This window comes from Sinohyriopsis cumingii, chromosome 13 (assembly GCF_028554795.1).
Source record: "Sinohyriopsis cumingii isolate HCF-2022 chromosome 13, ASM2855479v2, whole genome shotgun sequence".
Classification (NCBI taxonomy): Eukaryota; Metazoa; Mollusca; class Bivalvia; order Unionida; family Unionidae; genus Sinohyriopsis; species Sinohyriopsis cumingii.
The window spans coordinates 73,954,230-73,981,162 of NC_142973.1; the positions used below are offsets into that span (position 1 = coordinate 73,954,230).

Here is a 26,933-nt window from a genome sequence, read left to right on the forward strand (position 1 = left end):
TTTTGGTTATAATTTGCAACATACTTTTTTCCCTTATTTTAAAAAAATCTGAATATTTTTTCCAGGATATAATTTGAACTGGAAAGAAAGTAACAAAGCACCAAGACACTGTATACTAGAACTTAACCAAACATGCAGGAGTTTTTAACGGTTTCATTATTTCTTTGTGTGTTTTATTGCAGTTTCAAGTTATAACATTCATGCTGCAGATCATTTGAAATAATTTCATGGCTTTAGAATTATAATTCATTGAAGGAGGAAATTACAGGGTCATCATTTATTTTAACAACCCTCAATCTTGCATCCTTAAGGGATACACTGGATTTGCATGTTTATGGTACTTCATAAGCAGTTAGTAATGTACTTTGGCCTGGTTTACATTCAGCAGCATCCCAGTAGATTTAGGGAAAATAGTAACCACTCTTTTTGCTATCTGCATGCTTGCCCTGCTCAGCAATCATCATAGCAAAGGATTAAATTAAAGTCTGGTGTTTATATCTGGTTTTGTGGTATGGTCATTCATAATAGTTATGAAATGTATTTTGTCTAAAAATCGCAGCCACTGGTCAGGTGTTTGTTCACAATAGCGCACTGCATATATGTAGTTAAATTGTGGGGGGGGAGGCTGCAGCATTCATCATAGTGACAGGTTGTCTGAGTGACAGTACTCGGATCAAGTTTTACTGTACAGTCAGCATTTTCATATTAGATTTATAAAGGGGTTGAGTTCAGATTTAATCTCATGTAATTCTGGTTACCCATTTACCACATAAGAAGGTTGGGTCAGGAGATTCAAATGATGATACAACAGAATTACAATTGTAACTTGCATTAATACAAGTATCAGATAGAAACTGATGTACAGTCAGGGATTTAGTATTTTCCCATTAACCAAATACAGTCAGTATCCTGAAATCTTGAAAGCCCTGTTCGATGTGCTTAGCAAAGAGACAAATGGACGAGTCCAGGACAACATCTGTGCTGCCACCTGTAGACTGGTCTGGGCTCATCAGAGTGCTGTGCCCCTTGAACATGTGAGAAATATAGTTTTGACTTTCTTTTCTTTTTTTTACATGTACACCATAAGGCAGAGCATATTATGGTGTTGTCTTCCATCATTGTGTTTCTAATTAAATTGATTTTAGGGTCAGAATTAAGGTCAGGGTCAGTAACTTGAAAAATAAAAACTGTTCTACACAGGTACTGAAGTTCTTTGACATCCACAGTTATAAAACTTTCTGAATGACATGCACTTGCGGTAAAGAATAGCTATATTGATTTGGGAATCAAAAGTTAAGGTTACCGTGACTGAAACAATATCTGTGGTTCATGCACACAGTAACTTCAGCTCTTCATCATCTGTGGTTCCAAAATTTTGAGGATGGCTTGCACATGGGGTATGAAAGAAGCATATCAAATTTGGGTTCAAAAGGTCAAGGTTTCTGTGAGAAAGAATAAAAATGGCTAGGGTGAGAAAGAAGCCAACCAATTTTGGGTCAAAAGATTGAAGGCCAAAGTCATTATGATGGACAAAAAAAATGGTTTCTGTACAAAAGCATTAGTTTTACATCGAGATCTCGACCAAACTGTGTAGATGGCTTACACTTTGGGTTTGGAAATAAGGTCCACATTTTTGTGATTCACAGTATCCTTTAAATGTCACTATCTAATGACATCAGGTACAAAGTCCAAGAATTCATCCTCATTGATAATGATCTGAAATCTTCTAGTAATTGGAAATTGTTGTCTAGTCACTGGAAATATCATCTATTTCCTCGGCTTCACTGTCTTATGCAGGTGTTTATGTAAAGACTGAGCTTGGACTCTGTGACTAATACTTCAATGTTGTATGATGAGATCACAGGGAGTTCAGATAACTGAGCTCTCAAAGTTGGCATTGTGAAAGTATCATACTTGCAGCTTGATCAAAGGGTTGTCATGTGGAGAAAACAAAGAGGGTGCTGCCTATACAAGCCAAGATATTAAGGTCAAACATTCACTGGAAGATGTAAAATTCTACTTGGCACTGAACAAGTACATGTGTTAAATTTGCAGCTTGATGAAAAGGATAATCAGCTTAAAAACGAAGTGCTGCCATTAGAAGCCAAGGTCTTACTGAACCATGTGCATGACAGAAAACTTGAAAATATAACTTGGGAATCAAATCTAAATTAAGGAAAAGGAAAATACAAATTAATTCAAAGCTAATAAACATACTGGTAGTAATTTTGCTTAGTCTTGGTATTGGTAAACTTGCAATTTATTTACTTTTCTTCCAAAAATAATTGTTTCTTTGTTTTCTTTCTCATTTTAAACCACAGTATTTGATATTTCTTTATTACTAAACATTGGGCAATGTTTAATTGTCTCAGTGTGGTGTTTTTTAAGGTATAAATTAACAATGGCTAAATCTTTGATGTGTCCAACATCATTACAATATATTGTCTTAGTAATTTCTAGCTAGGACACGGAGTACATGTTAGAAATGTCAGATAATCCAAAAAAGTATAAATAATGTATTATATCACGTGTGCGTTATATGGCACAACTTTTTGAGTCGAAAATCGGTATGTGGATTATATCTCTTTGCCCATTATACACACTAGTAGTTTTTCACAATTAAATGCTAGACAGCCTTCATGTTATCAACTTGCCTCTGGTTAAATTACCAGGTGTCTAATTTTTTTCTGATTTTTAAAAAAAATGATTTTGTGGTCATAACGTGTTTCACTTCATCTGTTTTTTTTCACTTTTGGCCAAGATAAGTCTGACTCCATCCCCCATAAAAAGTGCTTAAATCTAAATTACACATGTGCTTGATCCTTGTTAGGAATCAGTGAAATTACTTTTCTGGGTAAAATAACAATAAATTTTTCATAGCACCATTACATCTATTTCTAATAATATCATCTAAGTATGGTGGAAAATAATTAACTAATTTTATAGGAATTCTTGTGATTGTTTTTTATTTTCTCAGACTTTTATTTATTTTTATAGGTGATCCCTGTGGTTGTGAAACTCCTGCCACTAAAAGAAGACTTTGAGGAAAACCCAACAGTATTTAAATGCCTTTTCCAGCTTTTTGAGGCAGGATCACAAGAGGTACAGTGTACAGGAGGTCCGAGATCAAAAGAGCACAAGTTTATTGCTACACCTCCTAAACTACTTGGAGGATTGCCATAAAACATGACATGAATTCATCCATTGGTCTGTGTTGATCTGATGTCCAATATGGCCACACACTGGTGTCTTGAAAATCGTACTTCTACTCCTAAACGGAATGTCATGTCAGCATGAAGTTATCACAAGAATTCTTATTATGATATCTATTTGGTCCTAATTAAAATGTTGCCAATCTCTTGTCCAATATGGCTGTCAAGGCAGCCATTCAAAAATCATGTTATTGCTATTCCTGAATGGAAAGTCATATTGACACGAGGTTTATACTGTTTGACTTCTTATGGTGTCTGGTTTATCCTTAATGGTGCTGATTAGATTTACAATATGGCCACCATGGCAGCCATCTTGAAAATCTTGTCACTACTCCTTCTAAATGGACATTCATATGAACATCAGGTTTTCACCTAAGACTTCTTGTGACATCTAGTTGGATCTTTATGAAAATGGTGCTACTTGGATATCCAGTGGCCATCTTGAAAATCTTGATACTGCTGCTCCACCTGAATGGATGATTACATCAGCATGAGGTTTTATCTAAAGGACTTTATATTATATTATATTAATTTGGACATGAATGAAATTAAGCTGATCTGAATTCCAGTATCACCTCCATAGTGGCTGTCTTGAAAATCTTGTTATTGCTACTCCTGAATTGAAAGTCTTAATAGAATGTGGTTTTCATCAGAAGACTTCATATGATAAATTTTTGGTCTTTAATGAAAATGTGGCTGATCTAACATCCAGTGTGGCTATCATGGCGTATAGATATGATTTATACCAGAATACTCTTTATGATATCTAGTTGGTTCTCAACGGTGTTTATCTGACCTCCAGTAAGGCCAACATGGTAATATTCTTGATAATGTTGCTCCTTATAGATGCATGAGTCTATCAACATTGGGTTTTCATCAAATGATTTCTTAAAATGTTTATTTGGTCATAAAATGGTGTCAATCCAATATGGCTGCTACAGCAGCTAATTTGAAAATCTTGTTCTGTCACAAAAAATATCAGACATGGGTTCAACACTTGGCAGTTAAAAAGACGAAATGGTTATGTCTTGAATTCTTGCAAATTCTTTTCAGCCAGTGTAATGTTAGACCTTCAAGGGACTTTTTCGTCGCATGCCCTTGTTGGAGTTTACTCATGGACCTTAAATGTGAAACTGCATTTTCCATGTATACAACAAAAAAAAATAAGATGGCTTTAAATTTTAAATTCTAAATTATTACATATTTAAGCATATGAAAAATAACTTGTACCTGAAAATACATTTAAAAAAAGTTAAACAGATCATCTGTTGTGTTGTTTTCTCATGACAAACTATGGGTCATGCATTTTGTTGACCTTACATTATTGAAAAGCAAGACACGGCAGCCACTTTTCAACTGGCAAGGTCAACATTTGTTAGATATTATTAAAGGTTTCATTTCCATATATGTCATAAAAACCAATTGATAAATTCTTATACTTTGCTTAAATCATCGTCAACCAGTGACAATTCATCCTGCAAAATGCTTGCTTTGCCCTTTTGACAAGGGGATCAAAGTAACAGTCTCAGAAATTGCATTATGGTTTTAAGAAGTTTTTATATACCTGCCAAAAGGTGGCGTGAATTATGTTGTGTCTGTCTGACCATGCGACTCTTGATAATTTTATTTCCTTTTCCATACAGTAACGAGAGTTATCCAGCATCTACACTTGTCAAACTTCCTGGACGGCTTGTACTTAGGGTTAGAAATAACCCTATCAAGTCTAGGATCAAAAGTTCAAAAGTCAGGGCTGTAGTGACTGAAAGAGGAAAATTGGTTTCTGCACAATAGCTTCAGTTCTTCACCATCTACAGTTACGAAACTTTTGTCAGTGGTAGTTACTTCGGGTAAGGATAAACCCTATTAATTATTAAGGTCAAACATGGTCAGTAACAGAAGAAAAATGGTTTTTATACATTAACTCAACTTCTCCACCATCAGCAGTTTGCGCATGGGGTAAGAAGGAAATGTATCAGTTTCAAGTTTCAGTGCCAAAGTGACAGAAACAGAAATAAGAAAATACTTTCTGCACTATATCTTGAGTTATCCAGCATCTACATTTACCAAAACTTTGTGGAAGTTTGCACTTTGGGTGAGCATGAACCCTGATGGTTTGGGGTCCATAGGTCTAAGTCATTGACTCAATGAATACAAATGGTTATCACTTGACAACCTGGACTAAACTTCGTGGATGGCTTGCATTGGTTAAGGATGAATCCTATTGATTTTGGGGTCAAAAGTTGAAGGCCAAGGTGACAGTTTGAAGAAAGGATGGTTTTTGCACAGCAACATTAATTTTTTTATCACAGCCTTGGACTCAAATTTGTTGATGGCTTGCACTTGGGTTGAGTAAGAAGCCTAATATGGTGTCAAAGGTGAAGGTCATTATGAAGTTATGACAGTTTATTCCTGATTGCCTCTATAGCTTTAGGGCATGGTTACATTTTTAGCAATGCTTTCATCTTGTACTCAATGCGCAGAATTTTTTATTGCTTCTGTATACACGTGGCTGTAGTAGCCACTTTCGGTACACTTGATTGATTGCAATGGACAGGCAAAACTACATTTTAATAAATTTTATTTTCACAGGTAGCTAAACAGTTACCCACACTGTTGACAGTTTGCTGTAAGGTGCTTGGTACAAAAGAAATAAAGACAGGTAAAATCATGTTTTAATAGAATCATGTAAAACTGCATAGATTTACTACACTAACTTTTTTGAAAGTATGCATACATCATGTCGTTCAACTGGTTCAGACCCACCCCACCCCCAGTATCACAGTATTGCAGATCATTCCCATGTTGCTTGCATTTGGAGAAGGGGACTGGGGGATGTTTTGGCCAGGTTTGTTTTTATATCTGTCCAGCTGTCTTGAGAAGTTAGTGCTAAAATGTTGCAAAATTCCAGTAATTAAATGAGTTAAATTTAACAAGCATATTGCAAAATTCCTTTCGATTAGAGGAAATAAATTTATCAAGCATATTGAAAAATCCTTTTGATTTGATGAATTAAATTTATCAAGCATGTTACAAAATCCCTTCAGTTAAAGTAATTAAATTTATCGAGCATATTGCAAAATCCCTTCAATTAGATTAATTAAATTTATCAAGTGTATTGCAAAATCCTTTTGATTTGATGAATTAAATTTATCAAGCATGTTACAAAATCCCTTCAGTTAAAGTAATTAAATTTATTGAGCATATTGCAAAATCCCTTCAATTAGATTAATTAAATTTATCAAGTGTATTGCAAAGTCCTTTTGACTTGATGAATTAAATTTATCAAGCATGTTACAAAATCACTTAAGTTAAAGGAATTAAATTTTATCAAACCTATTGCAAAATCCCTTCGATTAGATGAATTAAATTTAACAAGAATGTTGCAAAATCACTTCAATTAGAGGAAGTAAATTTAACAAGCATAGTTGCATGTATATGAAGAGCTGATGTTATTTTCAGCTGTTTTCATTTCAGAGCATTACAGCAGTTTTTCATTGTTTTACACAATTTTTATCTTTTGGGACTTGCATTATTTATTGACAATATTTGTGAACACAGTTATGAAAAATAATCAAGCTGAGAAATGAAATTTGGGAAGTTTGATTATAGTCATGTATAGATAACCTAATTGGATTTGTATACCATTGTAGCAAATGTTCTTTATTTTCTTCTTTTTTTTCTTTTTCTGGGACTCTTGGATTCTTGACTTGTGGTCTTTAGTAAGGGTATTTGTGTTTTATAAACACTAATCCAGTTCCCAATTGCATTAATAATGATCTTTGCCAAGGTACTATCCTAACTGACTACAGGGTAGAGTGGCAGCTTTATGTTAATAATAGTTTGCAAGAGTACCATCCTCATTGACTACAGGATAGAGTGGCAGCTTTACATTAATAACAGTTTACCAGAGAACTGTCCTTATTGACAATAGTATAGAGTGGCAGTTTTATGTTGATAAGAGTTTACCAGAGTACTGTCCTAATTGACGACAGTATAGAGTGGCAGCTTTACGTTAATAACAGTTTACCAGAGTACTGTCCTAATTGACAACAGTATAGAGTGGCAGCTTTACGTTAATAACAATTTAGCATAGTACTGTCCTAATTGACAAGTATAGAGTGGCAGCTTTACGTTAATAATAGTTTATCAGAGTACTGTCCTAAAAAATTGACAACAGGATAGAGTGGCAGCTTTACATTAATAATAGTTTACCAGAGTACTGTCCTAATTGACAACAGGATAGAGTGGCAGCTTTACATTAATAATAGTTTGCCAGAGTACTGTCCTAATTGACATCAGGATAGAGTGGCAGCTTTACATTAATAATAGTTTGCCAGAGTACTGTCCTAATTGACAACAGGATAGAGTGGCAGCTTTACATTAATAATAGTTTACCAGAGTGCCATACTCATTGACTGCAGGGTAGAGTGGCAGCTTTACATTAGTAACAGTTTACCAGAGTTGTTGTTGTAGGGCTTAACACCATTTTTCAGCACACAATAGGCTATACATGGCGGCCAGTATTAATTGTGGAGGAAGTACCTGGGAAAACCCTGGAAAGAACCACCGACCCACGAGAGGCTACTGGCAAGCTTTCTGACATACCCATGTTGGCTGAATCCGAGACTCGAATCCATGCAGACAGAGGTGAGATGGCAGTGATCCGTAACAGAGAGTGCTTTAGACCAATCGGCCACTTGGGGCCCATATTTACCAGAGTACTGTCCTAATTGACAGGGTAGAGTGACACCTTTACTGCTGTGATCATCTCAGATTGTCATGTTCTATGATTATCTCTGTATAGTGCCCAGAATTGGCTAAATCTAAAAAGATGCAAAATGTTTACACAGTATATTCATAACCAAAAGACCAAATAATGAAAATGTATTGCACATATGCTGAATTTAGTTAACTTGCAATCATTGAATGATGCTATATGGTTGAGATTTGTTTTTATATCTCAGACGGGTGGCCAGGATTGTGTTGCTGATATGAAATTTCTTGGTGTTAGCCAAATTGTATTCTTCTAGAAGAACTGATCTGTCAATTGACTTTTAAATGGTGGGGGGTGCACAAAGTTAATTTTTACTTAGGAATTGGTTTAGTATTTATATTTGTCCATAAAAATTCCTGAATTTAAAAAATCTAAACTGTTGGGAATTCCATAAATTTTTCTTCTGCAAGGACCTTGGTTTAAACATGTCATTACTAATTATTTTGTGTTGTTTCATAATTCGAAGACAAACAATAGGAAAGATAGCAGCAGTTTTTTTAATTGCAGAAGGAGGTCCACAAAATTATGAGTAAAAGTTAAGCTGTAGAGATTTAGGTATGCAATAGACAGCAAATATCATTTTATTGTTTTGTGTCAATTTATGATAAAGTCAAAGTATTTTAGACCAATTATATTAAAATTTGATAAATTTGCTTACATTTGAGAAATTGAGATACCTATTGTTATGACTTTGTTGCTGTTATGATTTTAGTTTTGTGTTATTATGATTATAGATATGTGTTGTTATTATGATTTCAGCTGTGTGTAAGTATTAAGATTTTAGTAGTGTTGTTGTTATGAAGTTTCGTGTTATGATTTTAATTATGTGTTGTACCGCTCCAGTGGCCTAGTGGTTAGAGCATCTGCCTTGGATGCAGGAGGTCGTGGGTTCAATCCCCAGCTGAGTCATACCAAAGACTTACAAAAATGGTACTAACAGCTGCCTCGCTTGGCGCTCACCATTAAGAGGTTAGTGTTGGGACTGGTCGGCCTGGTGTCAGGATAATGTGACTTGAGTGGGACGTCATGCTGCGTGTCTGCAGCATGATGCCCCAGTGCTAGACGTCAGTATAAACTGTCACACTGCAGACATCGTAGCGATATGACTGAAAAATTGTTAAAGCTACATTAAAAATCCAAATCACACACAATTATGTGTTGTTATTATTAGATCAGAGCTCATATTAGGATATCTACATCGTCTCTACTTTGTTTCATTTCAGACACAGAATCTATGATCATCCAGTTTGTCCGAAGTGTCCATCACAAGTTTCCCCAGGACTTTGACAGTCTCAAGTCCACGCTGCCACCTGCACAGGCTGCCAAGCTTGATACTTGCCTTGTTGTAGTCAATGGGCTTGGCTGTTAAGCTGGGCTGGTCTTAATCTTCTGTTAAAATGTAAGATTTCCACTCTGCCTTCCTTTTAATTACCATCAAGTGGAAAACCATGGGTATATTTCAGCATTGTCTACATTTGTGATAGTAACTAGATGATGTAAACCACACATTTCTATATGCCCTTTATAAGGTATTCTTTATTACACTATTATGTCCACCTGTCAACCGGTTTCTTATCTAGTTTCTGCACAATAACTCGCTTTCTCCACCATTTACCATTAACAAACTAAGTGGCATGCATTTTGGGACAAGGAAGAAACCTATCAATTTTAAAGTAAAAAATCAAGATTAGTAATTTGACTTGTATACCAGATACCTTGGCCAAACATTATAAATGGCTTTCATTTAAGACAAGAAAGCAACATTGATTTTGAGGTCAGGGTCACTGACTCCATGAAGAAAAATGTTTTCTGCATATTTTGAGTTCTTTATAATTGACTTGGACCAGATTTTGTAGCTGGCTTGCATTTAGACATTGAGGATACCTGTTCATTTTTGGGTCAAAGTTGAAGTCACAGGGACTGAGAATAATATTGCAGATGTTTTTATATTCTGTACCACACACTGTGATTAAATTTGTAATTGCTTGCATTTAAGGCGAAGAAAATCTCTATTAATTTTGGAGTTAAAAGGTCAGGTTCAGTAGGACTCCATGAAGGAGTATGGTTTCCACAAAATAACTCTTGTCTTATGGCACAAACCATGACCAGATTTTGTGGCTGTCTTGTAGAGAGAGAGAAGGAGAGAAACTGCACCTGTTAATTTGGGGGTCAGCAGATCAAAGGTCAATGTTGCCAAGACTAAAAGAAGAAAAATGGTTTCCACAAACTAACTTGACATGGTGGGCATATAATATTCTGCTTATATTACTCTATAAACATTCATGTAGGATAATGCACACTATGACAACCAGACGTGATTCACTTGATATCACTGTGACAAACTTGATTCACTTAATATCACTGTGACAAACAAATTTAATTCACTTGATATCACTGTGACAAACTTGATTCACTTGATATCATTGTGACAAACAAATTTGATTCACTTAATATCACTGTGACAGACATGATTCACTTAACATCACTGTGACAACCAGACATGATTCACTTGATATTATTAGAGTTAAGCTCTGTAAATCCTGTCACAGTTGGAACTGTTGAAAACTTGTTTTATTTTCATATTATAAATAGTTGTATAAAGAAACTGTGATATAGTCTTGCTAAGTAACATTAAATTGCATGAGCAGTAAATTTATGAAAGGATTAAATTATGTTAGTTATCTATATTGGTCAAAGGCTGGAAGAGCTTGTGAAGTGGTGATGTGTCAGTCGTACATTGTTAGCAGTCATCCCTACTCATTGGCATGCAGTTTCATTCTGAGGTCTGGTCAGTCCTAAATGAAAATAGTGCCTCTCAGACATCAAATATGATAGTCATCTTGAAAATATTGATTTTGCTTCTGAACAGTAGTAATATCTACATGTGGTTTTAACTTAAGGATTTTTTGTATTTAGATAATCCTAAATGATGCTGCTCTGACATCCGGCATGGCTGCCATTGTAGACATCTTGATAATTTTGTTATTGCACCTGTTTCTGAATGGATGGTCAATTTACATGGGTTTTCACTAAAAGAATTCTTACGACTTGTTGATGGTCTTAAAAGTAGATGGTGCTAAGGAGATTCAGCATACAAGCCATCCAAAAAAATCTTATCACTGCTTCTTTAGAACACATTGACATGAAGTTTTCAGTAAAAGATGCCGTAGGACACACAAATGGTGCGGAGTTAAAATGGTGTCTCTGTCATCCAGCATGGCCATCTTCAAAATCTTGTAATTGTTACTTGATCAACACAGATCAGTGTGGTGGTCTCACTGAAGGACTTCTTGTGGTACTCGGAAATGAAAACAATACAGATTTGGCATCTGATGTGGTTTTGAAACTCTGATATTTACATGAGGTTTTCATGAAAAGTATTTCTAATATGTAGTTTTGGCCCCGAATGAAAATAGTTCAAACCTGACCTACCACTAGAGCTGCCATAGCAATTATTATAATCTTGTTACATCTGCTCCTTCTGGATGAATGGTCATAATATCATGGGGTCTTCTTTTAAACCACTTCATGCAATAGTTAGTTTGCAGTCATAATGGCCATCGCAAACGGCAATCATAATGGCCATCTCAAACATTGTGTCAGGGGAAAAAAAGCAGAAAATTATGCAGATCTAACCAACATGTCTGCACTTATTGCTAACGAGGTTGAAAACCAGACCTGCTTAACCACTGGGGTCAAGTCAAAGGTCACTCCTTGAATTTGTATACATCATTTAGCTTATTTGTTTGATGGTTGGGTCTTATATCGATGAATTTTGACCAGATTTTGTATTCCATTGTTTTCCAACAAGCTGGTTGATAGACCATGCACTGACATTGTTTTCAAAGGGCTTATGGGTTTCTTATCCATGATGGCTTGTGAGCTTAAAAACACAGACAAGTATAAATGGATTTTTATCAAACCCAGCTGAAGAAAATCTTGACGCCAGTTCAGAACTTTTTATTTATATTTTAAGTATTAATTATTTATTTAACAAAAACTTTGTTTATGGGTATATGTTGACATTATCAGAGACTAATTTAGTCATATTCAGTTGATATTATGTTTAATGTTGATAACCAAAATATTTGCACTTATCTTGTTTACATGTTAACTCGTATAGAAAATATATCTTTGTTACATTTGAAATAATTAATCTGCTATTGCCAAGATAAAAGGGGGGAAGAAACAGACTTAATATAAATTACTGCAAATTCTTTTCAGCCAGTCGAGTATCAGTACCTTTAAGGGACTTGTCATTTTTATGATAATATTTATAATAAAAATACTTTTTTGTAGGTAAAGAGTTATTTCATTTTGACAGAATAGGAGCTTTAATTCACATAAACAGATCAAGAAAATATCCTTTGATTACAGATTTTAGAAATAGAATCTCATTGGTCATTTCCACTTAATACACACCTGCCAACCCTTATGATTTTGTTGCATGTCTTATGGAAAATGACCATTAAAATACAGACAAATGAAATAAAAGCACACATTCTGGAAATATGGTTGTTTAGTGGTAAAATCTAGATTCTATCTTGTTCATGTTTTTTCAGATTTGGATTTCATATCAGATTCAGTAGAATTGCTCAGGGTACCAGACTAACTTTATCAGAGTACCTTGGGTGCCTTAGACTGCATATTTTGTTATGCAAAACGTCTGTATGATCAAGCTGTTGCTTCTCTTTTTTTTTTAATGGCATCCAACAAGCGACATGTCAGGATGAAGGGGACATCAAACCGCTTAAAAAGTAAATAGTGCAGAAGAATAAAGACTATTCTGAGGCAACAGTTAAGTTAAGTGGTCATGATTTAAATATGTCACCTGGCGGGAAAGATGATTGCTATCAGCATGGCCCACATGAAATTTAATTTTTCTTTATATATTATATCAAGTTGAGAGATATCAAGAAGCCGTTGAGCTCCTTAGGGTTTGGAACTGCATTTTGTGAAACTATACTGGAGGTAATTCAGGTTTAAGTAAACTTTACAAACTTTTGAGTTGAACACAATGTTTACCTTTGCTGTATCTGTCTTGAATAACACTTCTGGACGTTTTAAATGCATGTTGTCCAGCTCGACAGTATCAGTACATGATAATTTGTTACATCTGGCTGAAAACTGGTCCAACCCTTGGAAAAAAATTGACTACCTTACTGAGAGATCTTGTAAGGGTTGGCAGGTCTTTTAATAATTTAGAGCTTCAAATAATTTACCTTTATTCACATACTTGTGAAAAATAACTTGCTTAGACCAAAATGTTAAGCTTAGGATAGCTTTATGACAGTCATGGTTCATGTAAATTTCTGTTTCCATTTTATGGAATAGTGTGTTGTTTGTATTTTTGTTTGGTTTTGTCTGCATATATCCATTTTTAATAAAAGCTAATGAACCATTAAAGATCAAATTTGAAGCATTTGGGTATGATGGGAAATGTGTGCATATATTTATTTGTTGATCCACCCCATGGGGAGTTAGACCAGCAAGTAAATTCACATTTTATTATTGGATATTATTGCCCACAGCTTTTGGACAGGGTAGGATGACATAAATGTGAAAGTTAAAAATTTTCTTAATAGGATCTACCCATGTGTTTAGACAAGAAAGAGTTCTCGAGCCCAGGGGCACAAGACTTGTCAAAAACAAGACTTGCCAAGTCAATGGTACAAATATTATTACACAAGCAGGACTTTAGAATCTTCAAATTGAAAAGCAAGAGACCATAAAGTGATCAGGATTTTCTACGGCTTATTTCAGAAAAGTCCCTTTTCCTTACCCACTTGTAGACTCACTAACCCTTGTATATTTACTATAAAGCTTACTGGAATGACCCATACAGTTAGAATTCCGGAACAATAGCACAAAAAGATAAATGTAGTATAAATCCAGATGTTGATTTGTCCAAATTTGATCTGGAGCTGGGTTTTAGACACTGGAGTTGGTCAGGGAAACAAACTAATGTTACAGGGAGTGTTTTGGATGCTTTGATCTACGAATTTTACTCATGCAAAATGCCCCCAGTCATGTTTATTTTTTTTTCTTTCTGAAAATGTCCATCAAATCATGTTAAAGTCAAATGGTACAGTCAGCCTCTTAAAAATCCCAAGCATTAGCACAGAAGTATTAAAACAATATTTACATACATGGCCCAAATAATAGCACAGAAGTATTTAAACAATATTCATATACATGGCCCAAATAATAGCACAGAAGTATAAAAACAATATTTATATACATGGCCCAAGTAATAGCACAGAAGTATTTAAATAATATTCATATACATGGCCCAAATAATAGCACAGAAGTATATAAACAATATTTATATACATGGCCCAAGTAATAGCACAGAAGTATTTAAACAATATTCATATACACACATGTATAAAAACAATATTTATATACATGGCCCAAATAAAACTGTTTTTTATATGAGGCTGTAGTTTAAAAGGACATCAGCAAAGGCTACAGTTGTATATATTGGACATCATGTGTCAATTTGAATAGTTTACGCTGGTAGAGATTATTGCCACTACATCAAGAAGTTTTTTTTTAATAAATGAAGATTACATTGAGTTTCCTGATAAAGCAAGAAGTCATTGACCTCCATGGAGTTTGGAACTGAACAGGTCATTAAGGTCAGAGTGTTCTTGAAGTGTTTAGTTGAATGTAATATTGCCTTCATTGTATTGCAATACTTCAAAATTTTCAAATGCATGGGTTCCAGGTTGGCATTGGTGGCAGTTTCAATAGCGACAGTGGCAATACACCTTGTTGAAAATTGGTCTAAATTAAGGAAATATTTTGACTGTCTTACCGAGAATATATTTTTATGGTTGGCAGGTCTGCACTTGCCATTAATGAGTGGATCAGATTTTTTTTTAACCCCTGCAAAAAGGATTTGTTTTTTCTAACATGGCCACATACATAGGGATGATTCTCTTTCTTGCTTATAGATTAATTGTTTTTCAACACCGGAAGTTGCAAAAAAAATCAAGACGCTGTCTGCAAGTTGTGCATTAGAAGATGTTAATACTAGACAGTGACGTCTTAGGTGACTTGTTATATTCAGTTATCCACCCTTCGGGTCACATGAATTCATCTAGTCCAAGAAACTGCCAAAATAACTCGGTCAGACGGGCAAGAAAATAGAGCTTATGGTTATGTTATTAGTGTTGTAGTTAACGAGTTGTTTCGAGAGTTAGTTGCTGTATATACTCACTTTTAAGTTAAATCTAATTGCAAACAACATTAATCCTGATCTGTCCTTGCAGGATGTACCGGCAGTTCAGGATCTTTCTTTCTTGTACTTATTATTCCTAATGAAATGCTCAGACCCAAATCTATTGGATTAATATATGTTGGCATATCTGGGTCTGTTTATCTTGAAGTTGGACTTGTAAGCAGGTGTATTTGGCATTACTTGAAATTGCTGTTTTCAGTCAGTGTGGGTATTAATGGTCACAAAATAAAAAAATATATTTTGTTTTATTAATCCATCAGTGTTTCCTAGTCACTTTCGTATACCCAGAAATATATTTTAATGAATGTGGAATATGTTGTAAGCAGTACTTTGTAATCATGTTGGATGCATATTTGCCCATTCTATAAATAAATGTACTAATAGTGAAACCTGCCTTAAAGGACACCACCCTACAAGGAACACAAATTCAAAAAAGATGTCTCATTACCTTAGTATAATACTATCCAAGGAAATTATCAAGTATGCCACCTTACATTGAATCACCCATAATGAAGTACAGGATACATATACAGTATCTCCTCCTCATAATGCTGTCTTTGAGAGCCAGAGTATACTGCCATACAGTGAGACTTCCTTATAGTGAAATATATGTATACAGTACCCCCTCATTATAATGCTGGGGCCCCGAGTGGTCTAAAGCGCTCTCCGTTACAGATCACTGCCATCTCACCTCTGTCTGCATGGGTTCGAGTCTCGTATTCAGCCAATGTGGGTATGTGAGAAAGCTTGCCAGTAGCTTCTCGTGGGTCGGTGGTTCTTTCCGGGGTTTTCCCGGGTTCTTCCTCCACCATTAATACTGGCCGCCATGTATAGCCTATCGTGTGCTGAAAAATGGCATTAAACCCTACAACAACAACAACAACATTATAATGCTGATTTTGAGAGCCATAGAGTATACTGCCTTAGTGAGACTTCCTTATAGTGAAGTAAATGTATACAGTACCCCCTCATTATAATGCTGTCTTTGAGAGCCATAGAGTATACTGCCTTAGTGAGACTGCCTTATAGTGAAATATATGTATACAGTACCCCCTCATTATAATGCTGTCTTTGAGAGCCATAGAGTATACTGCCATACAGTGAGACTTCCTTATAGTGAAATATATGTATACAGTACCCCCTCATTATAATGCTGTCTTTGAGAGCCATAGAGTATACTGCCTTATAGTGAGACTGCCTTATAATGAATAACTTGATATGACCTGACTCATTATTACACTGTCCAAGGGAGCCATAAAGTATACTGCCTTGTAGTGAAATGACCTTATAACGAGTCATTTAATGAAGTATAGTATACGAAGAATTTTACTATACCTAATGAAATCAGGTCCATGATTATACACTTATTACAAAAAGATATGTATTATAATGAAGGATCTTATGGCGACAATACTTTATCAGGAAAAATCTTGTATGATTGACACACCTAAAAAATTACTAGCATCAACAGAGGGCACTATTTTGTTTCTCCTAATCCCATTTTTATATTGTATCTGAAAGACATTGTGCCATGTTTGAAAGTGGTAGCGATCATTTTCAGTGGTAATTTTTGTCTGTTCACATTTTCCTTTCTGCTTTAACATGCTTTGTGGCTGTTAGTGATTTCAAGATGGATTAATTAACTACTTGGTACACCTAAAGCTGTTGTATGTCCTTAGTTCACTATCACAAACAATAGCCAACCAGGACATGTTTCCTATTCCACGACAAAAAGAAGCGATGGCTCATCAAGCCTGAGAGAAAGCGATGGGTGGGGAGTGATTTTTTGTATACATATATTAAGCTGAATAAAACTTGCCTAAGAAATGTATGTTCTCTGAGATGTGCATGCGATTCTATTTTACATGAAAAGACATTTGTTTTTATTTTTGTGCAATACATATATATGAATTATGTAGTATTTAACATTTCTTTCTTAGGTTTTTGTTAAAGGCTTTGATTACTGATTTATATTTCCTCTCATACTAATTTTTTGTGCTTCATGTTTTGCCTTCTATGTATTCAGGTTTCCATGGAAACAGCTGATTTTGAAACTTTACTACTTTTTTTAAATGCTTGTGAATAGTACAAAGCCACTGGTTGAGATTCAGTATCTAAGTACTAGAAAGGATCGTTTTAATGCCAATTATACAGGTTTCTATAATGAAGTAAGAAGGTCAAAAGAATAAAGAAAACAAATTAGTAATGCCTGTAGAATTTTTTTGTGAATATCCATGGATAACTTTCAGTTTTGTTTTGAAATGTTGTTTTTGCCAGGATAAATTTTTAGGCATAGTCACTTTTTGGATACAAGATTCCTCACCATTATGCATTCATGTCAGTTGATGTTTCCTGACAATAAATTGTTGTATGTGAACTTTGTGCGAATTAAATATGCTGGTTTGAAGAAGAAAAAAAATAATTTCAGTGGTTTTATAATTGAAGTGTTACCTGCGGCCAAGTCCATGTTTTTATGTTAAGACACTAGTAAAATAGATATTATAAAAGTATGCACCTTGTACAGAAATAAAATCCACATTTAAGTTGATGATAGTTTGTTTCTTTATAATATAAACAGGCTGTATATACTCGCTTATGTCGAGTCCAACTCGCTTATGTCGAGTCCAACTTTAGACAGATCTGCCATTGCATAATGTGGCGACAAATCTGGATCTATGCACTTTGTAAGAAGTAATCAGCAAAGCAGAAAACATAGAACCTGATTTATGGATGCATTATGCGACATTAGATTAGGGTCTATGCAGTTGGACCCAGCTTACAAGCAAGTATTGTAGGTATGTGAGAAAGCTTGCCAGTAGCTTCTCGTGGGTCGGTGGTTCTTTCCGGGGCTTTCCCCGTGTTCTTCCTCCACCATTTATACTGGCCGCCATGTAGAGCCTATCTTGTGCTGAAAAATGGTTTTAAACCCTACAGCAAGCGAGTATAGATGGTAATATCTTTTTGGGCACAATTTAATATGGCATGATAAACTCTGAAATGACGTGTCCTTTCTATCCCCGCCATACATATGGCGGTCCCATATACTGTTACCCATGTCTGTCCGTATTTTGACTTTTAAAGGACCTGGAGTGAAATCACGTTTGTTTCAAGGTCCTATTTCAACAGATTTATTTGAAGTTCTATTTTCACCTTTCAATCAGATTTTAGCTGAGTTATAGGCTTAAATTTTTTGTGGAAATATTAGAATTAGACGCTACATACATTGGATGCAGATGACACAGTGTTAAATTTCAATGTATGTGTAAGCCTTGCATCCCTTCTTCACTGAAAAAGCACTCTTTCAGCAAGAAAGGGGAAGAAGATGACTGTTAGGGAGGTATAAGCTCACTGGATCGGGTGTGCTGTGCGGAAAATCCAGTTGTGCACTGTTCGTTATCAGTTTGTTAGATTTATTTTAATAAATCCTAGACACGCACACAAATTCTTCCTGGATCCAGTACATTTGAAATGACTGCTATTCGGCTTATGATAATGAAAATAAAAGAAGAAAATTGGGGCATAACACCATTTGGCCAATCATGTAACCTATTTGGAAAACAAAGAAGAGATCATGCGAGAGCCAGCTTATAATCACACTCCAGGATCTAGCAGCAGGTCTAAACAACAGATAGATGTGATCCTGCTCGACTTCAGCAAAGCATTTGACAAAGTCCTTCTTAAGCACCTTGCAGCCAGGCTTCATCACTATGGTGTCAGGGGCAAGACCCATGAGTGGATAAACAGCTATTTAGTTGGGTGAAACCAACAGGTTGTGCTAGAAGGCCAGTCATCTTCATCAGCCCCGACACTTCAGGCGTACCCCAAGGAATGGTCATGGATCCTCTGCTGTTCCTGATCAACATCAATGATTTGGCATTGTTAGTTGATTCCCAAGTTAGCCTTTATGCCAACGACAGCTTGCTGTACAGATTAATTGACTCGGACCAGGATGCAGTACGGTTACAAACAGATCTAGACTAGAGCGCCTACAAAGATGGGGACATGTACAATAGGGACCTGGAACAAATTACCATCAATAATTGCAGAAGCTCCTGACTTGGTATCTCACAAGCAGGAGCTTTCCATAATCACATTCTGATGAACTAGTCAGCTACAAGTAAGACCTAGTAATTTTCAGGGCTATGCAGGTTGTGGTTCCTTATCTCATCACCGCTACAGTAGCTGGATTGGTTTGAGTATGAAGGGACGAAAAAGTACACTGACACTATTTTACTTATTTCTGCCTTTCCTATCATTACTCTTCTGACTGTCCTATCACTTCCATCTTTACTTTATCTTTGACCACTCATCATCCGTTGCTTAATAGTCAAGTGTGACTGCGTCAGCGTATTTATATAGATAGTTGACTGGCAAATGGAGTTCAATCCTGACAAATGTGAGGTCATCGTCATCAAGAGACTGATCAGTCCAACCATATATACCATCCATGGTCAAAAACGGATGATGACATCCAAGGCCAAATATTTGGGAGTCACCATTGATAGCACATAATCATGGAACAGCCACATTGACTCGCAAAGAAGTGCAAACAATACCATAGCATTCCTTCGTAGAAATATTTCTACATGCCCTGAATAAGGAAAGGCTACATGCTATAAAACCTTAGTATGCCCACAGATGGAGTATGCATCGACCATTTGGGAACCATCGACCAAAGCAAATATGGCCAAACTTGAAGCAGTACAACGAAGGGCAGCACGGCTCACTACTGGTGATTATCGACTAACCAGCAGCGTCCCACCATGCTCCAACGTTTGGGATGGGAAGAGCTTCAAGCTTGACGCCAACAAGCTAAAGCTGTTATGATGTACCGGATTTTACACCAGCCAGTTGATACCCCAGCAGCACCATACCTCCAACAGACAGGATCTAACAGTAGAGGACATTAATGCAGATTTCTCATCCCCTTCACCAAAGTCAATGCATACAAAGACCCTTTTTCCCATCAGGAATCCACCTGTGGAACTCCTTACCAGCCTCCCTAGTAAACGCCAATTCCATTGATGCTTTTAGAACAAGGGTTGATATGGGGATCGCTTAGCTCCAGACCAGTGATGTTTTTAACCTGACCTATTAGGTTTGAACCCTAATGATTGGCCCCAGTATGTATGGGAAGCTCCCGCATAAATAGATGGAACTCAATTCTTTATTTCATTTCTCTGAAGCTTCTGGAAATCCTGGAAGCTAAGTGTCTATAACAAGCCACAGAATTGGAGGCGATATATTCAATTTAATATTGAACTTCTCTGGAGACATTGCGATCACACCACATTTTTGACTATATTGGAAAACTGAACACATTTCTAACTAGCCTACCAATGCAACTATCAAACAGCACAGCAAATTTTCTAGAGATCACGTTATACGGAGAAATCCTAAAAATTGGCTTCGTCACGAAAGAAACGAACAAGATAAAAAGAAAAAGGAAAGTTTCGCAATATAAACACCGTTTTAATCCTGTCATCGATTAGGTTGTCTGAGTCAGCTGCAGGTCTGCTTGCAAATGGTGTCAACTTTTGTCTCCGGCCGAAAACGTACAGTGTTCTGCAGCTGAATGAAGACTTAACGAATTTTGCACGTAGAATAAGATTCAACGAAAAGCTAGTGATTCCAGTGGCGTTACCGATGAGTCTCAGATTCTGCCCGTAAAGCGATAAAGTTCCAGTTTTAGAGGCACTCTTGTCCGTGATGGAAAATAATAAAATCTCGTGACCGGAGCCGAACCAAAAAGGACAGTTTATCTTAACAAGAAAGACAGTCGTTGAAAAACCTGCGCCAGATGGAAGATATTGTCGTCAAGCTAGCAGACAAGGGATCATTTGTTATTGCATGAATATGTCTGACTATCGCTGAGGCGAACATGCAACTTTCGGACCAAAGATTTTAAAAGGAACTCAGTCATGACCCAACAGTTGAACACGCTGAAACAGTGTCAGACATTAAAAACCTGCACAACGCATGACACACTGATGACAAAATACTAACTTATCTCCTACCATTTGCCCGAACCAGGGAAAGTTTAGCTTCATACAGAATCGAACCTGGGAAGGCCAATCATTTCAACAAACAACCGTCCCACTGAAAAAAAAGGTCTAAATTGGTGATCATCACCGACGGCCGTTTGTGGAAAAAAATATCTTAGTATATCCATGATAAAACGGACATATCAGTTAAACACCAAAAACTAACCTTCCAAATAACACTCGCCCCGTGACCATAAACTTATGTTCATTATCAACCAACATCACACGACGAAGTTGATCACAGTCTGCAAGGCAGCATGGGATAGTCGACCTGATGCTTCCCCTGCAACGTTCTATTTTCACATCTTGTGTTCTGTCTGTGTGATTTGGATTTTTAACGTAGCTTTAACAGTTTTTCAGTCATATTGCTACGATGTCTGCAGGGTGACAGTTTATAGTGATGTCTAGCACTGGGGCATCATGCCGCAGACATGTAGCATGATGTCCCGCCCAGTCACATTATCCTGACACCAGGCCGACCAGTCCTGACACTAACCTCTTAATGCTGAGCGCCAAGCGAGGCAGCTGTTAGTACCATTTTTGTAAGTCCTTGGTATGACTCGGCCGGGGATCGAACCCACGACCGAGGCGGACGCTCTAACCACTAGGCTACCGGAGCGGTCATCTTGTGTTCTGATGTTAAGTAATTTTGTATTCAACAACCAAGACTTCCTGCAAAGAAATTGCCCTACGACGGCACCTTCACATTCCAATAGTTTCATGGAAGGATTCCAGCAAAAGCTTCTTAAACTTGTGACAATTTCACAATACTGTTTAAATTCGCCAATAACTTCCATCGTACCATTAAATTTAAGTCGTATTCATCAGCCAGGTCCAGTATCGTTTTGGATTCTCAGTCTACTCTCAAAGAGGGCAACATAACAACTAACCAGTATTCCAAACCTTCAGAATCTCACCAGTATCTACTCCAGACCAGCTGCCACCCCCAGCACGAAATGAAACGTCTTCCTTACTGTATGTGCGTTCGTACCAATTGCATATGCTAATCCTGCTACCTTTGAAAGAGACCCAGATGCTCAATGTGCGTAATAGAAGGAGAGGATACGAAAGAGCTACCTTGAGGTGGCTATAAAAAAAAATTTAAAAAATACACTCACCGATAGAAGCCCCCCCCCCAAAAAAAAATAAAAAAAATTAAAAAATATTTATATAAAATTAAGAAAACCATCCTGATGCCCCAAGCATACAACAGATCATTAGAAAACCTTCTCACGATAATGAATCGTCCGGACGTTTGAATGGTATATTTCAAGAAGCTCAAATCGTTGTGTAATATAGACCTACAAATCTCGAGACAAATCTAGTACTACGGTAGCTTCAAACAAGACCACAGATTCAGGCACATCCCGCTAAAGAAATGCGTTGCATTCATTTGCAAACATATGCCCAAGACTGAATCATTTAGATGTAAGACGACAGAAGTTTACACGATCAAGCTAGGACGTCCAGCCAAAATGCAGTTTGTCTTCTGGCATGCAAGATCTGTGCCACTCAATAAACCGTTGATTTCACAAAGCGAATGAATAATCACAAAAGCCACATTCGCAACAAAATCAGCGAGAAAGTCGACAACCACTACAACTCGACTGGACACAAAATCAACGCGAAAGTCGACAACCACTACAACTCGACTGGACACAAAATCAACGCGAAAGTCGACAACCACTACAACTCGACTGGACACAAAATCAACGCGAAAGTCGACAACCACTACAACTCGACTGGACACAAAATCAACGCGAAAGTCGACAACCATTACAACTCGACTGGACATTCAGTCGAGTCTCTCAGATGCTGTCGACTAAATCAAACCTGGGGTGGACCAACATAGTACGCACACGTAAGGAACGAATCTGAATACTACAAATTGAAACTCAATGGGAGTTCGGTCCAAATTAACAAATCTAAGCTTCCCATTGCAGTCTTCTCAAAACTACAACCAGTCATAAGTTTTCACCCGTTCGCAGTTTTTGCGATAATTATTATTAGTTTTGTCTATTATCACGTGACATCTTTCCCGTGACATCTTTCCTTTATAACCTCAGTGCACACCTCAATCGTGCTATAATTTCTTTAATAAACTTTTCAGATGACATTGATTTTTCGTCACGTTGTTTCAATCCCATGTCCACAACCTGGAATTGGGTCAAGATATGTTGGTTATCTATGTGATAGACACGGCAACCCGTTCGTTTATTATTGTTACAAAACTTTTTTATTTTCAGATCTCTTTTAAATTTCCCCTGGTGATTCTAAAATGTAATGAGTCCGTAATTTTTCTTAGATTTTGTGTTAAATATTTGCTTTGACAAAGAGCTTGTTTTTCTCGAAAACTTGGAAATCGTTTTGAATTAACGCCGTTATCAGTGTGTGTATGTATGTGTGTGTGTGTGTGTGTGTTCTCCAAAATGACAGCCAAATTAGATGAAACTTTGCAGGAATTTTCCTTGAAATATGCTTCAACAAAAGTATGTCATTTGTGACTTACCAGTCAATAGTGTAGCTTCCCGACCAATGGTGTGACTTTTGTAGAAACAACGTTCTAAACATTCATCGACTTCTCCAGAACGACTGAGCCAATTTTGATCAAAATCGGTTTAGAATACTTGAGGGACATATTCCTGCGAATTTGTTTCACTGGATTTGTTTCCTAGCAACGATACATTTTGCATGGTATTTCTGGGCTAAATGCAGTCAGTAGTTTAAGTAGCACGTTTGAATATTGTTATGATATGTACACCTGTTTAAATATATATCAGCTTTAAACTGTATGAACATATCAATGTTATTTTAAATGTATCGCATCATATCATTCGTATGGTATCTCGCATAGCGTTATGGGATGCGATCGTATGGTATGGTTCAGCATCCGTCTTTCGTTGTTTGGCATTACGTAGCATTTCCCATTTTCGACCTCTACGCCAAAGCGGCACGGCCAATTTCGTTAAATTTCGGGAATTATTCTGAAATAACAACCTTGCGAATTTTTATTTTGATGTCTGAAATGCCGGCTTTACATTTCTTTCTTTTTTTCAGAATTTTCTTTTAAATTTGCCAAATGTTCTTTTGAAGAGTTTGAAGTTTGGATCAGTATAAGTTTTAAAGGTCAGCAATTCTTAAATAATTTGTGTTATACATGACACAAGAAAAACAAATTCATCCCAAAGACATTATTATCACTTTTTGCAAATGCATGGAATTTCTTAAGGCGACGGGCATGAGAAATATACCATGTAGATAGGTAGAGAGCAACAATAATAATCGATATAAAATCGAACTTGGTGAGTTTGTCAGCCCTCTAACAAGAATACTGTATTTTTCATGCAAAAAAGAGTATGTATATTTTTAAGTGTATCCTGTTGCGTATGTTTGACGGGAAATGTGAGTTTGGCTACACTACAAATGAAATTCCTTATTGTATATTGCTTGATAAATATATTGACATAGGATCATATGTAAATGGTGTATCGTTAAGATGGTGGATATCTAAGACAGAACGAGAGAGAGAATACGTACACATTGACTTGTAGAAGACAGAAATGTAGGCCGCCCTTTTTTTTTTTTTTTTTTTTTTGCGGCATTATGGATGTCAGTGGAAAATTAGCATCATGTTACCCTTTTTACGAGTTTCTGAGGACAACGGTAACCCATCACTAATGACAACTGGACTATTGACTGTCAAAACATACCGGCACTTACGTGTTTGGTGAGTATATCTTGCCATAAATTGCATTGAAATATCCAGAATACATCAAAAAACAAATTTTAAAAAATCGCATCCATAAGAAATCCTGTCTTTTTCAAAACTCTCACATGATTGATATGCTAAGCGTAGATGTTAAGTTTTCACAAAAGTACCGATATTTTACTTCCATTCCGTTACGTTCTGCATAAAGCTGGCAGATTTTTCGTTCATCCAAATCTAGGATATGTCAGAAGATAGAATTTTGGGAACATGACTGACTCTACAGTACATTATTGACAGTGATGAAATCAAGGTTTCTGATGACTTTTTCGCAAGTGTGATGAGCCGCACAAAAGTTATAAATGTTAATTCCAGTCTCTTGAGAGCATTTAAACCCTTCAAAAAGCCCACACAGTGGTCTTGTTTGAATTTTTCTTCTTCTGGTTGTGATCCAGTACTTCATCATAGTCATTGTCATATCTTGAAACATAAAATTGATTATCCAACTGGACCAGACGGCCACGGAGATGACGCCATTTCTTTCCTACACCAGCCTGAAGCTTTTGTCATTAGTACTAACATGTTTTACACACGTTATAGTGCAGGTATATACTATTATATATATATATATATATATATATATATATATATATATATATATATATATATATATATATATTATTTTATCTCTTACTAATAATATTATATTTTGACACGTGTGAACTTTCGGCAGCACCAAGTTTATACAACCTAGAATAAGCATACGATTTCTGGCAAAACTTTAAATGGACGCCACTGTCAATAACTTGCGTTGCAAAGCAATCAATATGTTCAGGCTATTGTCGTGTTTTTACCTTTTATTTCCAAAGCTAAACGAATTTCAACGGTTATTTCTTGTTCTGGTAAATCGAGCAAACTTTGTAACACTTGTTTTGTCTTGTACTTTTATCTTTAATGAGGCCAGATTTTTTGCTGCCGCGGTAGTTGCTAAAGACAATGACGTCGTCGTTGTCGCATGAGAATTAGAAGTTCCTTTTAGAATGGGTTTCCGTTTTCTCCTCAGTCAGGTTTGGCATTCATCTTTGCAAACGGCGAAGAAGTTGCAGTGGTAGGAAAGGCCGTTTTCTGGAGTACATTAGTGTCCTTGCAACAGTAGCTCTCTTTGTGGCAGAAATTTTTAAAGACTTTTCTTATTGGGGCTTTTCTTTTTATTATATGAACTTGCTGAACACTCCTCATCTTTTTGTTATGTATCTTTTGGTTTTGGGCTTTTTTAATTTGTTTTAGGATCCCAGTTTAAAAGGGACAAATAATGACACCTGCTAAAGAACCACTTCCACCAGGTTTCAAAACGATTTTTTTTATGTTGGTTTCAGTATCGATTCTTGGATCTGCCTGTTGTGACAACACTATTTTACGTTTTTCTTAAAAGGCGTATGGTTTGAAGGGGTATATGAATGAAACCTTGCGGTAAAGTGCACCATGGTAATGCTTCGGGGAGACTGGCTTCTAACAAATGTGCAGAGACACGTGTATTTATTTCGCGACTGATGTCATTCATGGCACGAAACAATTTGGCAGGAGGTTGAGATTGATAGGATATCATGTTGAATGCTGTTTTAAAGATGAGAAGTGAACGATGTTTCTATATTATTTTTGTTTGACAGGTGCCAAAAGGGACATGTAAATGACAGGATCACAAGATGTCTAAAGTGTTTTACGACTCTGTGGTCTTAAACTTAGTAGTCGTAGTTTATTTTCCAAGGATGCGGAGTGAAAATTAAAATAAGGAGCTTACAGTAATACGAATTAAATCCCAAAATTGTCCAAAAAGTTATATCACCAGTTCTGGTGAATAAAGTTCTCATTAAATTCCAGCGGTGTTCAAAATATGATCCAATAATAATAATAATAATGATAATGAGGACTTTGTATAGCGCTTAATCTATAG

The 26,933-nt window shown here is 36.3% G+C and overlaps 1 protein-coding gene across 1 annotated transcript in view; it reads left to right on the forward strand.

Moving 5' to 3' along the window:
* The window catches only part of LOC149785833 (importin-4-like), a 108,926-nt gene extending 91,148 nt beyond the window's left edge, over window positions 1–17,778 (forward strand). Inside the window, exons 26-29 of the mRNA XM_089979786.1 lie at window positions 902–1,034; window positions 2,998–3,102; window positions 5,802–5,871; window positions 9,210–17,778. Of these exons, the coding sequence (XP_089835912.1) occupies window positions 902–1,034; window positions 2,998–3,102; window positions 5,802–5,871; window positions 9,210–9,355 (454 nt within the window). The 3' untranslated portion in view covers window positions 9,356–17,778. The remainder of the gene's footprint in view (window positions 1–901; window positions 1,035–2,997; window positions 3,103–5,801; window positions 5,872–9,209) is intronic.
* The last annotated feature ends 9,155 nt before the right edge of the window (window positions 17,779–26,933 follow it).